At 35.8% G+C, this 16,060-nt stretch overlaps 1 protein-coding gene across 3 annotated transcripts in view; it reads left to right on the top strand.

Annotated features, from left to right (window-relative positions):
• The first annotated feature begins 7,233 nt into the window (after positions 1 to 7,233).
• LOC107565838 (caM kinase-like vesicle-associated protein) overlaps positions 7,234 to 16,060 on the top strand; it is a 47,288-nt gene continuing 38,461 nt past the window's right edge. For 2 of the 3 annotated variants that reach the window (XM_016251125.1, XM_016251124.1), the window contains exon 1: positions 7,234 to 7,419. In XM_016251125.1, the coding sequence (XP_016106611.1) occupies positions 7,235 to 7,419 (185 nt within the window). In that variant the 5' untranslated portion in view covers position 7,234. The remainder of the gene's footprint in view (positions 7,420 to 16,060) is intronic. The other variant, XM_016251126.1, reaches the window with a different exon arrangement.

Below are 16,060 nucleotides of genomic sequence, written 5' to 3'. Positions count from 1 at the left end.
CGTACTATGTATTCTACATATATGCAGGTACAATTATGAAAGAATGTGAATAAGAAAGGGGCAGAATTTGTTTGTAAAAAAGCATGTGTTAGTTACTGCACATAATTTTATATGTAAGGGCCAAAAACCTATTCAAAAACATATTTACCTGTTCTCCCCAAAACAGTATCAGAGGAATAGAATAATAAAAAAAAATTTTTTAAACAGTTTTTCTCTGTTGCTAACACACAATTCGTGAAACAATTCACCATTTTCTCACAACTATAAACACAATCTCAAAACTACACATCAACTTGTACAAACTTCAAACTTCCAGGTCAAAATCAAATACTTTAGTCAAAAACATGTTCTCTTTTGTCAGACTCAAACTTTGGCCTCAGATGACACACAAACCTGACAAATACACCTACTATTTTCCTGCCTAGATAACACTAGTGAGATCAATTCAAAACACTGTTACAAAAACCTCCTTTTGGGAAATAGGAATCCTTTTGCTAGTCAATGTCTGTTACAGAAATAGAGGGATGCACATACAGGTGCATCTCAATAAATTAGAATGTCGTGGAAAAGTTCATTTATTTCAGTAATTCAACTCAAATTGTGAAACTCGTGTATTAAATAAATTCAATGCACACAGACTGAAGTAGTTTAAGTCTTTGGTTCTTTTAATTGTGATGATTTTGGCTCACATTTAACAAAAACCCACCAATTCACTATCTCAACAAATGAGAATATGGTGACATGCCAATCAGCTAATCAACTCAAAACACCTGCAAAGGTTTCCTGAGCCTTCAAAATGGCCTCTCAGTTTGGTTCACTAGGCTACACAATAATGGGGAAAGTTTCACAATTTGAGTTGAATTACTGAAATAAATGAACTTTTCCACAACATTCTAATTTATTGAGATGCACCTGTACAGTAAAATTCAGCAATAAACTTTAAGAAAAGTTTGCTTTCATTACACTACTGTAAAGAGAGCTTGCAGTATAGATGAAAAGCGCTACAAGAGAAAAGTTCAAAGACCAAACAACTGAATATACACTAAACACACATTGGAATATGTCAGTTACTTTACAGAAATAAATAATGAATGTATAAACAAACAAATAAATAAATAAATAAATTCATTTATTCATTCCTTCAGCATCCTCTGCCAAATTGCATTACAGTATTGGTAATATCCTTATTTGTTATAGCGGTTTCTTAGTCTTCTGACAAAAGTCTTCTCTGCCTCCCCTAGAAAGTCGTCTCTCAGTTCTGCAAAATAGAGGACTACTTGAAAGGACTACTTGGCTACAAATCAATTCAACAGTAATGAGTTTGAGGGTGTACAACTTGTTCTACAGTATTTACTGTACATAGAATAATGAAAGTTCTCTCATCTGAAGTACTGCTACTATGTACTGTAATTATATTGTATGTGTAAGTAGTATTGAAACCTTGTAGATGTGTGTGTGTAGGCCAACTTCCCTCATGGTCAGTCCATGCAGAAGAACATGCTCAACTATAGTGCTTTATAGTGCTCAAACCAACTGTACAAAATATGAGTTGGTTCAGAGTGCGCAAGTGGCACAGGTGACCTCTTTGTCGTGGGTTTTTGTTAAATGTGAGCCAAAATCATCACAATTAAAAGAACCAAAGACTTAAACTACTTCAGTCTGTGTGCATTGCATTTATTTAATTAAGTTTCACAATTTGAGTTGAATTACTGAAATAAATGAACTTTTCCACAACATTCTAATTTATTGAGATGCACCTGTACAGTAAAATTCAGCAATAAACTTTAAGAAAAGTTTGCTTTCATTACACTACTGTAAAGAGAGCTTGCAGTATAGATGAAAAGCGCTACAAGAGAAAAGTTCAAAGACCAAACAACTGAATATACACTAAACACACATTGGAATATGTCAGTTACTTTACAGAAATAAATAATGAATGTATAAACAAACAAATAAATAAATAAATAAATTCATTTATTCATTCCTTCAGCATCCTCTGCCAAATTGCATTACAGTATTGGTAATATCCTTATTTGTTATAGCGGTTTCTTAGTCTTCTGACAAAAGTCTTCTCTGCCTCCCCTAGAAAGTCGTCTCTCAGTTCTGCAAAATAGAGGACTACTTGAAAGGACTACTTGGCTACAAATCAATTCAACAGTAATGAGTTTGAGGGTGTACAACTTGTTCTACAGTATTTACTGTACATAGAATAATGAAAGTTCTCTCATCTGAAGTACTGCTACTATGTACTGTAATTATATTGTATGTGTAAGTAGTATTGAAACCTTGTAGATGTGTGTGTGTAGGCCAACTTCCCTCATGGTCAGTCCATGCAGAAGAACATGCTCAACTATAGTGCTTTGTATTTCATCAGGAACAAATGAAATTTGACCTCATCCCCCCGTTTTTATTTTCCCCTCCAATTCCTCTTTGTCTCCCGCTACCAGGATTCATTTTCCAAAACACATAGGAATCAGCTGTGCTCTTGTTCCTATCATCCTGAGATTCTGACCTGTGTGTCATCAGTTTTGCTACTTACTGTATAATGTTCACACATGGATAAATGTGTGCTGTTTGAGTTCATTTTTTGATGCTTGAGTTACAGTTTTTCTGAATTGCTAAAACACTAAACCCCAATCTCTGAACCAAATTCTCACTAGCTTAAACCAATTTGTCGAATAAAGCACTCTTTCTGCTAAACCTTAAACACGTTCAGGTAGTTTGGCTCTATTTGCAAATCTCATGCACTCTTTTTGTAAAACTCTAAACACATTCTCATTCACTTAAACACGTATAACACTGTAATGCATTTGTGCTGCAAAATGCTAAACACAAGCGGCAAAAGTTAAACAACTAAAGCACAGTTGTCATCGTTTACACACGATTCACAACTATAGTGCTTTATAGTGCTCAAACCAACTGTACAAAATATGAGTTGGTTCAGAGTGCACAAGTGGCACAGGTGACTGAATGTTGATACGAACAATAGATGGAAATAATCTGAGAAGGAGAGGAGGGAGAGTACATGTAAGAAGTGGAGGATGAAGAGAGAAAGAGTAAGGTTTAGAGAGTGTTATCAATGCTGGATCTGTCAGACCAGAGGGTTTTTTCTCTTTGTCTAGCAAAAAAGACTACATTACTTGTGATGTGGACAAAGTCCTCAGGCCAGACTCAAGCACAAAGACATGATGCTGAGACAGAATGAATCTCTCCCAACTGAGAGAACCGCAGCCTTATGAGGATTGTCAAGCAAAATCGATTCAAGAATTTGAGTGAACTTCACAAGGAATGGACTGAGGCTGGGGTCAAGGCATCAAGAGCCACCACACACAGACGTGTCAAGGAATTTGGCTACAGTTGTCGTATTCCTCTTGTTAAGCCACTCCTGAACCACAGACAACGTCAGAGGCGTCTTACCTGGGCTAAGGAGAAGAAGAACTGGACTGTTGCCCAGTGGTCCAAAGTCCTCTTTTCAGATGAGAGCAAGTTTTGTATTTCATTTGGAAACCAAGGTCCTAGAGTCTGGAGGAAGGGTGGAGAAGCTCATAGCCCAAGTTGCTTGAAGTCCAGTGTTAAGTTTCCACAGTCTGTGATGATTTGGGGTGCAATGTCATCTGCTGGTGTTGGTCCATTGTGTTTTTTGAAAACCAACGTCACTGCACCCGTTTACCAAGAAATTTTGGAGCACTTCATGCTTCCTTCTGCTGACCAGCTTTTTGAAGATGCTGATTTCATTTTCCAGCAGGATTTGGCACCTGCCCACACTGCCAAAAGCACCAAGAGCTGGTTCAATGACCATGGTGTTGGTGTGCTTGACTGGCCAGCAAACTCACCAGACCTGAACCCTATAGAGAATCTATGGGGTATTGTCAAGAGGAAAATGAGAAACAAGAGACCAAAAACTGCAGATGAGCTGAAGGCCACTGTCAAAGAAACCTGGGCTTCCATACCACCTCAGCAGTGCCACAAACTGATCACCTCCATGCCACGCCGAATTGAGGCAGTAATTAAAGCAAAAGGAGCCCCTACCAAGTATTGAGTACATGTACAGTAAATGAACATACTTTCCAGAAGGCCAACAATTCACTAAAAATGTTTTTTTATTGGTCTTATGAAGTATTCTAATTTGTTGAGATAGTGAATTGGTGGGTTTTTGTTAAATGTGAGCCAAAATCATCACAATTAAAAGAACCAAAGACTTAAACTACTTCAGTCTGTGTGCATTGCATTTATTTAATTAAGTTTCACAATTTGAGTTGGATTACTGAAATAAATGAACTTTTCCACAACATTCTAATTTATTGAGATGCACCTGTACAGTAAAATTCAGCAATAAACTTTAAGAAAAGTTTGCTTTCATTACACTACTGTAAAGAGAGCTTGCAGTATAGATGAAAAGCGCTACAAGAGAAAAGTTCAAAGACCAAACAACTGAATATACACTAAACACACATTGGAATATGTCAGTTACTTTACAGAAATAAATAATGAATGTATAAACAAACAAATAAATAAATAAATAAATTCATTTATTCATTCCTTCAGCATCCTCTGCCAAATTGCATTACAGTATTGGTAATATCCTTATTTGTTATAGCGGTTTCTTAGTCTTCTGACAAAAGTCTTCTCTGCCTCCCCTAGAAAGTCGTCTCTCAGTTCTGCAAAATAGAGGACTACTTGAAAGGACTACTTGGCTACAAATCAATTCAACAGTAATGAGTTTGAGGGTGTACAACTTGTTCTACAGTATTTACTGTACATAGAATAATGAAAGTTCTCTCATCTGAAGTACTGCTACTATGTACTGTAATTATATTGTATGTGTAAGTAGTATTGAAACCTTGTAGATGTGTGTGTGTAGGCCAACTTCCCTCATGGTCAGTCCATGCAGAAGAACATGCTCAACTATAGTGCTTTATAGTGCTCAAACCAACTGTACAAAATATGAGTTGGTTCAGAGTGCACAAGTGGCACAGGTGACTGAATGTTGATACGAACAATAGATGGAAATAATCTGAGAAGGAGAGGAGGGAGAGTACATGTAAGAAGTGGAGGATGAAGAGAGAAAGAGTAAGGTTTAGAGAGTGTTATCAATGCTGGATCTGTCAGACCAGAGGGTTTTTTCTCTTTGTCTAGCAAAAAAGACTACATTACTTGTGATGTGGACAAAGTCCTCAGGCCAGACTCAAGCACAAAGACATGATGCTGAGACAGAATGAATCTCTCATTGACCCTGATTTTACAATTGCACAACTTACAGTATTTGAGTGTACTGAAACATACTATTCATTTAGAGTTTTATTTTATGTTTTTGGCCTTTGCAGTTGAACTGCAGTATTTTGGCAGTATCCAAGTGCTGAATATATACAAACATTCAGTACTATTCAATATTTAGCACAATACTATTCTTGCAGTACATTCAGTAGGCCTATACAATATAGTCACCTTACTCAGTTGCAATTACTATACTTTTTTACAGAATTGCAAAGTTGTTTACTCAATAGAATATACTTTTTTCTGTAATGTTCTGGATGCTGTGTTCTCCATTTTTCTCTGTATAGTGTCTAATGAATGCTCTGTAGTGTTTATTTTATTGACTCGTGTGTGTGTGTGATCTGAGAGCACCGTTTGATTTTGAGTGCAAGTGAAATGGTTTTGCAGTGATTGTTTGATTTTGATGGAAGAGTCAGAGGTTTCGTGAATTTACTTGAGTATTTGGATTTGTGTTTGTGTTTTCTGAATGAGAACATGGTTAAACCTGTGCAAAATTATGCCATTTTTGTGTAGAGTTTTGCAGAAAACACTGAGCAAATTGGAACGTGTGTACAAACAGTTGAAATGTGTTAAACGTTTTGAGAAACGTGTCTTTGTTTCGAGAACTGTATGAATGGATTGGAAAATTGGGCAAAATGAATCAGTTATAGTGTGTTAGCAATCAAGAAAAACTGTCAGGTTTTGCCTACATTGCAAGGCCTTATGAAGAAGGGGGCCCCAATAAGGTCCAAAAGGGCATATCCTACTCCTTTTGTCCTGGGAAGAGGGGTTAAAATGTAGTCCCAGGCACTGTGAATTTTAGTGATGCACCAATTCACATGCATTGCCAGCCAATGGTCACAAGAAAAATGGCTAATTAAACGTATTAAATATTTAAAAATTAAGATCTAAAGTGTAGACATGTTTGTGTGAGGGTTGACAGAAAATATTATTAACGCTGTAGCTATAAACACAACAGAAGTAAATGGAAACGCGTGTGTGTGTGTGCATGTTTATGTGGTTTATGAGGACACAAATGTGTATAATATTTGTGTTTGTGTTTTCTGAATGAGAACATGGTTAAACCTGTGCAAAATTATGCCATTTTTGTGTAGAGTTTTGCAGAAAACACTGAGCAAATTGGAACGTGTGTACAAACAGTTGAAATGTGTTAAACGTTTTGAGAAACGTGTCTTTGTTTCGAGAACTGTATGAATGGATTGGAAAATTGGGCAAAATGAATCAGTTATAGTGTGTTAGCAATCAAGAAAAACTGTCAGGTTTTGCCTACATTGCAAGGCCTTATGAAGAAGGGGGCCCCAATAAGGTCCAAAAGGGCATATCCTACTCCTTTTGTCCTGGGAAGAGGGGTTAAAATGTAGTCCCAGGCACTGTGAATTTTAGTGATGCACCAATTCACATGCATTGCCAGCCAATGGTCACAAGAAAAATGGCTAATTAAACGTATTAAATATTTAAAAATTAAGATCTAAAGTGTAGACATGTTTGTGTGAGGGTTGACAGAAAATATTATTAACGCTGTAGCTATAAACACAACAGAAGTAAATGGAAACGCGTGTGTGTGTGTGCATGTTTATGTGGTTTATGAGGACACAAATGTGTATAATAACATGGGTATGACATGGGTATTACAACGAGAAGGTGATTTATGAGGACATTTTCAGTGTCCCCGTAATTCAAAAGGCTTATAAATAATTCAGAATGAGTTTTTTTTACAAATCTAAAAATGCAGAAAGTTTCCTGTAAGGGGTAGGTTTAGGGGTAGGGTTGGTGTAGGGCAATAGAAAATACGGTTTGCACAATATAAAAACCATTACGTGGAGAGTGGCAACAAACAAAAAAAAAAAAAGGGTGTGTGTGTGTGTGTGTGAGAGAGAGAGAGAGAGAGAGAGAGAGAGAGAGAGAGAGAGAGAGAGAGAGCGCGCAAACTGGAGAGGGAGGGAGCGATTCGGTGATCCAGATGAAAGCCGAGATTATTTATGTCTCTGGGGGAGCGAGAGAGAGACAGCAGCCTTGCACGCCGATAGTCTTGTCAGAACTGCGCCGATCGAATGCGTCGCTCACAAACGAGCCATTAACGCTCGCAGTCTTCAAAGTTTGGATTTCCTCATCCATCCCGTGCGTATTCTGTGTCATTCCGAGCAGGTAAAACAACTTTAGATGTTTTGGTATATTGTCTTAAATTTTTCTTTTATGTAACGTTATTTCCTTTCAAGCCTTTCCTTCCTGTCACATATTGGCATCGCAAAACAGGCGGAACATCTGTTGAAGCAAACTAAGAGATCACGATTTCTTCCGTTTCGACTGTGTTCAAGTTTATAGATTGCGATGGAGTTTGTGAGTGCAGCAGTCGTGAAGATGTCACACAAACCCCAAACCTGTCGATGAACATGTAACGTTAGGCGCGTGAGGTAAAGATGCTGTTTCTCTGCACTCGATTGCCTCCAGTGTTGCGTGCTTTACTTATCCCTGAAGTAATTAGAGTCCTGACCGCATTTACGTCGAAAAGTTGTCTAACACGTGATTTTTAAGCTATTCTGTAAAAAAAGAAATAAGAGTGAGAGCGTGAAAGAAACGGTTGAGATATGAGATTAGCGACGTCGCATCGCTTCGCCTGAGATTTTTGAAACTGTTTTGAGAGCAGGTGCTCTGAGTAATGTCGAGTAATGTAGCAATAAATAGGCATGAATTCACAGCAAGTCTGGGTTGAAATAGCACATTAATTATTAATAACGGACAAATTGTGACATAACGTTCCCCAATTAGTTATTAATGTTATTTTTTTCATACCGAGTCATGATGATGTGCTTATGCATAAGTAGACTATTATTCGTGGTTGGGCACTTATCTAGTCGTCAGATTTTTGCTATTGTCATGTTGTCCTTGCCATTACTGAGATATTCAGCCATTTATTGTACAAGTAGGCTTAACCCGAGTGTGGTTTAGAGCTGAGAGAAATTCAGGGTCAGTAAAGCCTGTGAGTGTGTATACAGCTTTATTATAATTGTGAGGGCCATATGCTGATATGTTTAGCATGTCAGAAACCAAGGACTTTACTATTTCAAAGATTGGTTTGCCTAATATCTAATAACCTCAACAGGTTTTAGAGTAGTGTAGGTATAAAAAACATTTATGTGAAGATTTCACTCAAAAAGTATGTGTGTAGGCCTATGTTCTGAATGCATAATAAAATATCAGCATGCTGACATTTTGATGACATGTTTTAATTTCCGTTGGAGTTGCACCTATTAGCTGTTTTGAAAAAAGTCAGTAATATTTGGTTTTGTAACATTTAAATTTATGTCTGTCAAAGCACTGCATTTCCACTGAGTTACACACATCTAGTTCTCTGTCATTACTGTTCATTGTTGTTTTCAGTCAGTCATAATAACCAGGGGTCTTCAGCCTTTTTCATGCAAAGGACTTTGTTATAGTGCTTACATTGCAAAGCCATTAACGTACTCATTAGTAATGCACGGTATGTTTTAATTTGACTTTTAATCGTAATGTGGGAGGAAAAATGAAACATTTAGTTGAACTTTACGGCAATACAAAGACAAAGTTACACACTCTTGTTTTCTTTGAGTCTGAGCACACTTGAACCAATCCCATTTGGCATAATCTAAAAGACTTAAAATATGTTACTGCATTTTTTTTTTTTGCTTAATGCATAATTTCATTTTTCCTGGTCTTATAATTAGTAACCCTGTGAAGATGCACTCTGGCACATCAAATTGCAATAATTTGTACTATCGCCAGACACACCAAAATAAATCTTTTTGTAGACAGAAAATATCAGACAAATTAGATCAGAGATCTTCACTATAATAACGTTTCAGCTAAACTTCTTAAATGAAAACATGAAAATGGAGTATTTGCTGTGTAACAGTATATAGAGTGCCTGTCTACGTTATGGCAGCACTTGCATACAGTAATGCCATGCCTTGCGGAAGCAAAGATCACTGTGGAACCTTCTAGAGCTTTCAGCTGCAGGTCGTAGCTGCTGAAACAGAGAACATTTTACCCCGTGCCACACTTAAACAGTCTTTGCAGCCAGAGAGGTGTTTGTGAAAGTGACAGACGCACCCACAGGTGAGCTGTAAACTTGACTGAAATCTTGCACATCCTTTTAACACATGATGCAGGATTTCCCAGCTAACACTCATTTACAGGATTTCACAAATGCTAAGCTCTAAAACAGATCAGAATGTGCCAAAAACCAGCAGTTGAACGGATGGGCAAATGGGCCACAGTGGATTAGCAGGAAAAAAAATTAACAAAAAAAATTGGTAGTATGGATGTGGGATTAGCTTGATTTCAGTGGAATTGCACTGAGAATAAAAGAGACTTTCATCAAATGCAAATACAGTCATTGGTGGTCTAGAATATGCAGGTCTGATTATAGTAAAAAATAATAATAAGAATAAGAATCTTATGCTTGCAAAATAAATAAATTGTTTGTGGAGGATTCAAGTCATCAGGGTCAGCTATGGGGTAGAATTTCTGCCAGGATGTTTTCTGACCTTCTCTTATGTCTATAACTTTTCTTAATTTATATTAGTGGTATTTTTGACATTGATTGAATAGGACAGTTAAAGAGAGACAGGAAACAGTCGGATACAAGAGAGGAGAATGGGACTCAGAAAGGACAATGAGCCAGGACTTTAACTCGGGTCACCCAAAATGCTGTTGCACCATATATCTGAGCGCTTCCCACAAAAATAAGCTGTGACTACACAGAAAAAATATCTTGTTAAATTTACAGGGAAAAAAAACAGCAGCTGTGCTTGCCAGAAGTTTACCATCATGGAGAAAAAAAATAATGGAGACAGTGTTTCAGTTACTACTGTGTGGCATATTAGTGCCTGTATATTTTACAACTTAAAACCGAATATTCAATTATATGATATAATGTTACCAAGTTTACTTGAACTCAAAATCTGATTTTTAACCAAAAAATATATTGATAACCACAATAATAATATAGGTAGTAAAACACAGAAAGCCACATGACCACATGGGAATGTCATTATACTGTTTCTTACACTGAATTACATGGTAATTCATAGTTTTTACTTATAAAAACCATACACTTGAGTGACTTGACAGTATTTTACAGTAAAATTACATAAAATGCAAGGTAAACCATTTACAATCACGTGTATGGAACAGTAACTTAGAATGAACCAGTTTCTAATTTTTATTTTTACTTTATTTTTATATTTAAATTATATTTAATATATCATTTTTACTTTTTATTTCTGCAAAACGTACAAACAATTTTGCAGTCTACCTAGAACTTAAAGTTGCAATGAAACGGAAGTAGTGACAGATCTTTTTTTCTGTATTGTGATACAAATGAACCTGATTATTTGAAAGGGAAAAGGGTAGGGACTTGGTTCAATGCATTAGTTGTTTATTAGCTGTTGAGATTGGCGTTAGATGAGCGTAAACTGTGTAAAATGTGTAAAATGATTGGAAAAGTCCTGTATACATCACCAGAGAGAAGTTTTCACTGGAATATCCAGTTACAACATTTTGATGAAAAATTTCAAGGTCAGAACATTGAAAAAAACGTAAACATATTCACGGATTGACACCTATAGCTTTGTGGGCAGCGTGCCAACATATAGTCCTGTGTTCGAGTCCCAGCTTGTGGACCTTTCCTGATCTCGTCCCCCTCTCTCTCTTACTTGTCTCGTTACTGTCCTATCTTAATTAATGCAAAAATGGCAAAAATAAATCTTTGGAAATAACATATTTACAGATTAATTGTACAGAGCAAGACGTACAACATGCATTAAAAAAATGCATGCCAGGACTCTAAAGGATGTGCCAGCTGCACATCTGCCTGAAATCGACTGCTTCGACTATTGAAATAGACTATTGCTTGGTCCACTAGGTGGCAGCACTCATTTTGACTGCTGCTTTTATGAACTCCTTGAAAAAAAACAGAAAACGTGAAGACAACAAGGTGAGAAGGTCATAAGGTTCCTGCATTTGTACAGTTTGAATTTGAAACAATATAAAGATGACACAACTGTCATCTGCAGGTCACGTGAAGTAGTCATAGTAAACATGCAACTAATTTGCTATCTTTTTTATATATATATATATATATATATATATATATATATATATATATACTGACAATATATATATACTGACAAATGGTCAGTAAAGTTTACTAAAAAGCCTAAAACACTCAACTGCATGCAAAATGTAAAAGCAAACCCCACATTTTTGTAAGACATTTCTCAGCCATCTCACAAAAGATGCATATTCTCCCATCCAGGGGTGTTAAATCTGTCCAATCGGTGGACTCTCACAAAGGTGGCAATGAAATCAAGTCAAGACAAGTACCCAGACAAGATTAAATCCCCAGCTGAGGTTTCCAAGACGCCCATGAACATCACTCCCACTTTTTACAGCGACTCTGAATGACGACTTTAGCTCAAAATGACATTAGACACAATCAAAACAAATGTAACACCTTAGACGTAATCCAAGTAAGCAATGTAATGAAAGACTAATGGGCAAACCCATTCACAGTTATATTGACGTAATGGTGCATTGAATTCATATAAAAGCACCCCTGAGTCCGCTGATATGCCGAATGTCAGCATCATTATCTGCGTTTCTACTGGTTGGAGCTCTGAATCATTTCAGCCCCCATCCTGCGTTCTATCACCTCCAGATACTCAACAAATTACGCCACTTATAAGAGTAAGTGCTGGCAACCCTCAGCTAGATAGAGTGGAGAACCTTTGCGAGAACATATGCTAGCGAGTTCGTAGATAACAATGGCTTGTTATCACAGCGTGGAAACATGACATGCTACACCCTCCATAACATTAGTGGAGGGAAATCACAATCAATGAGTCACAATTGATATGCAATCGGTTATTTATAAACATGCCGTTATAAACATGCACAGCGCCCATTAGCACTGTCTCACAACATTGTTTTCACCTCTTGGATGGTGCCAATTAAGAGGTTACTTTAATTTTGGAGACTCATCACAGCAGCTCCCCTCAAGCTCTGAGACAAATATATTCAGTGCAAAATAATGCATTCACATAACCCACCATTTGAGCATGATACGAAGCCTTTCTGTTCAGTTTCCAACCAGTGCAGCATCCAATCCGACTCCTGTGGGCCACCTTGATGCTAGACTACATATAGCAAGCACTTTCAAGTTAGATTCGTACCTTTTGCCCACACACTACACACCTCCCACAGATGCGTTTTGTAAAGTCAGTGTATGGATGGGTGTATTTCAGTACTCCAGGCGTCTAAGTCTCTTGTCCAACATTCAGCTCATAAGCTCAGATGTGATGTTTGCAATTTTAAACAAATGAAGTAAACACTTGCTAATCATATCAGCCTACGACAAATGAGCTATTCTCCTTGATGGATTTGTAATCTCTGTAAACACCCTTGCATAATGATAAATGAAATAGGAATCATAAAAGGATCGTGAAACATATTCTCGTAGGTTATATAGCTCATATCTAATCAGTTTTACAATACCTATACAATTGTGAATGTATTATGTGGAGACAGGGTGCTTTAAGACTAAACATAGACAAACACACAACATTGATCTCATTAGTATTTTCTAGGTATTCAAATATAATGTTTACATGTGCATTTTCACACGTTAAGATATATATATATATATATATGTATATATACTGTGTATATATATATATATATTGTGTATATATATATATATATATATATATATATATATATATATATATATATATATATATATATCTTAACTTGTGAAAATGCGCATGTAAACATTACATTTTAATACATTATATATATATATACAAAGCAAAGTATGGATGTGGATGTATTGACAACATCTAAAAAACTTCTGTCAGAGAGTGAATTTGTATTCTCATTTTGGTGTCTGCCTGTCTGCTGGTTTTGTTTCATGCAGATGTTTTATGTAGTGCACTTTCACAAAACTAAAGTCAGCGCATTCAGTTTTTTTTTTCTTCACATCTCGAAATTATACAATCTAATTTAGATTAAAAACTGCTCATTCTGCATCTATGCAGCAGAATCTTTGTTTGGATTGTGATTAAAATACAGTGGTTGCCTCTAATTGTAAATGGAAACCTTGGATGGAAGTGAAAATTTTGTCCAAGCAATAATAAAAGCACACCTTTTCATTTCTAATTTGTCTTAAATCTCATTTTGTTAAAAAAATTAATCATTAGAAAATTATATTGTGAAATCAGTATTGTGAATCGTATTGCATTGTTTGTTAAATGAATCGCTATATTCCTGTAATTTTAATTTGTGTATTAATAATAATTGACAATAATGTTACTCACAATATATTATTACAGTATATTTACACAGTTTTAAGTAATAAAATAAAAACTAAATGATTCAGTAATGTTTCAATGATGATGGAATTTTAACTTCTTTTAAAAGTTAGTCTTGGGTAAGGTGATGGAAACATAAAAAATTAGTTGAATAAAACATTAGAAACCACACAGAACAGAATAGAAGCCATTATAATGTCAAATTAGGTGAATACATGAAATAAATGTAAAAAAGGCCATGATATTTTAATTAATGCCATATTTAATTAATACCATTGTTTATATACAACAAAACCAACTTATAAACTCCACTAATTCAATATATAAAACGAAGAGTTTGTAAACATTTTTGTGTCTAAAGTTAGTACATGTGCTGTCATTGCATAAATAATTAACTGTAACAAAAAAGAAACAATTTTCACTCAGAAATTGCTTGTAAACTTCACAAATAATTACAGAAAATAGCAAGTAACAAGAATGCCAAGAAAGACTAACATAGTATTTTCTTGTAAAATGTACTGCAATAATTCTATAACCATAACCATAAATTACCTTAAGTTTCATTGACAACTCATCAAATAATTTTTGAGTGTGTAAGTGTATGTGTGATGTGAAAACCTGTGATTACTAATAAGAGCCCATAAACATACACACTTGCTAACAAATAATAAATGAATCAGCTTTAAGACACATAGTATGTGTATTCCTGTAGTTCAAACAGTAGAGCATGAAGAGAGCAAGACCAAGGTCACAAGTTTGAATCCCAGGGAATGCATTAACTGATGACATGTACTTGAAAGCACTGTAAATTTGAAAAAAAAAAACTGTCTGCCAAATGTTTGTTTGTGTATATGAAAAAAATGAGAGAGGGTATCAAACGGGTCACAATACGTAAGAACTGCATGTCTTGAATTTGTTGGAAGATGTTAATTATTGCTTTTAAGTGCCCCATTACCTCAGCACATGCCAGCTGAGGTTTATTCCTCAGCCGTTTGTGAACCCACTTTGAATGGGGGTCATAAAGAGTTAAGTTGAGAGCTTACAGCACAGTTGAGATGCCATGCATCTGCAGCCACGCTGAACACCAATAATTTTCACCCCCTGCAGCACTCTTCACTAACATATTAAAGAAATATAATTCTTTTACAATACAGGCTACAGAGGATGAGTTGCTCCCCTTAAAACTATCGCAGCCCAGCCATAGAAGTGTCATGATAGCCCCTTTAGCAGAAACTAACACTGGACAGAGTGGCAATAATAGTGTAATCGAGATACAAGGACAACTAAGCCATTACGAGGGTCATGTGAGTCTTAATGTACTCGTTCACACTCACACATTCTCTTTCTCTCCCTCAAATTACTTTTAATCATCTACATTATATAATTTCAAGCAGAGGCGCTCTCCACCAACTCCACCTCGCTTAGGCACCTTTTCAGCATAATTTTGTTTCCGATTGCATGTGAAAATAGACAGAACAGCCTCCACTTAAGCACTTGTGATAAAACAAAGCAAAAAAGGCTTTGCGAGCGAGATATGCAAGTTGAGGCTTTCCTCATCACAATGAAAGCTTGAGCTTTTGTGTGCGCTTTTGTGACGGGCAGTGCTTTCGATTACATTCAAAGTGAGGTAAATATATGCAGGACATGGGAGCAAACATAAATCAGTGATGAGGACTCCTCGTTTTGTCTGCCATTACTCCCAACTTGAGGATAAAGAGAGATGGAAAAAGAGAATGGAGAATGAGATGAGGAATAAAAAAGAGATGAAGCCTTTGCCATTGAAAGCTTGAGCCTCATTATGACAGCGGTGCTATACATACTCTTGTCATTTTAATGCTGTCCCACACTGAGCCACTAATCGTCCTCTTTCTGTTTATTTATCTAGGGAGGAGGAAATAAAATTAAAAAAACTCTGCAGCAGTGGAAATTAATTACTGCTGTTGATGTCGTAATATAAATGTCTTATAATCTAATTTTGTTTACATTAAAGACAGCGAGAAATCTCAGCTGGAGCCTTTATTTTAAAAGAAAATGTTGTAAACTGTAGTCTTTTAAATGATTAAATACCAGTAATGACTACATTTCTGCTCATTTTAAGGCAAAGTTTCTGTATCTCTGTTGGCACCAAATAGAACTTACCTTAAAAACATTACTGACCAGACCAGAAATTAGATACAAAGATACAAAATATTAACTTTAAATCTTGAAATCAATCTTTAAATAAATCAGATACAGAAGGTAGACAATTTCATGGTCATGAATCAGTGCTATTTTAGTATTTCTGAGATTTAAAAAATTTATATATATATTTTTAATGTTTCTAATTTTGTGTTTTTTCATTAAAGGTATTTTGGGTTCCCCCGTAATTTAATTTTAAGATTTGATAATTTTCTTGGCTGTAGTTTTGTAATTTTTATTATAGTTTATATTAATATAGT

The sequence above is a fragment of the Sinocyclocheilus grahami genome, unplaced genomic scaffold, assembly GCF_001515645.1.
Source record: "Sinocyclocheilus grahami isolate Dianchi unplaced genomic scaffold, SAMN03320097.WGS_v1.1 scaffold1030.1, whole genome shotgun sequence".
NCBI lineage: Eukaryota > Metazoa > Chordata > Actinopteri > Cypriniformes > Cyprinidae > Sinocyclocheilus > Sinocyclocheilus grahami.
This window is presented reverse-complemented; position numbering and strand designations above follow the sequence as displayed.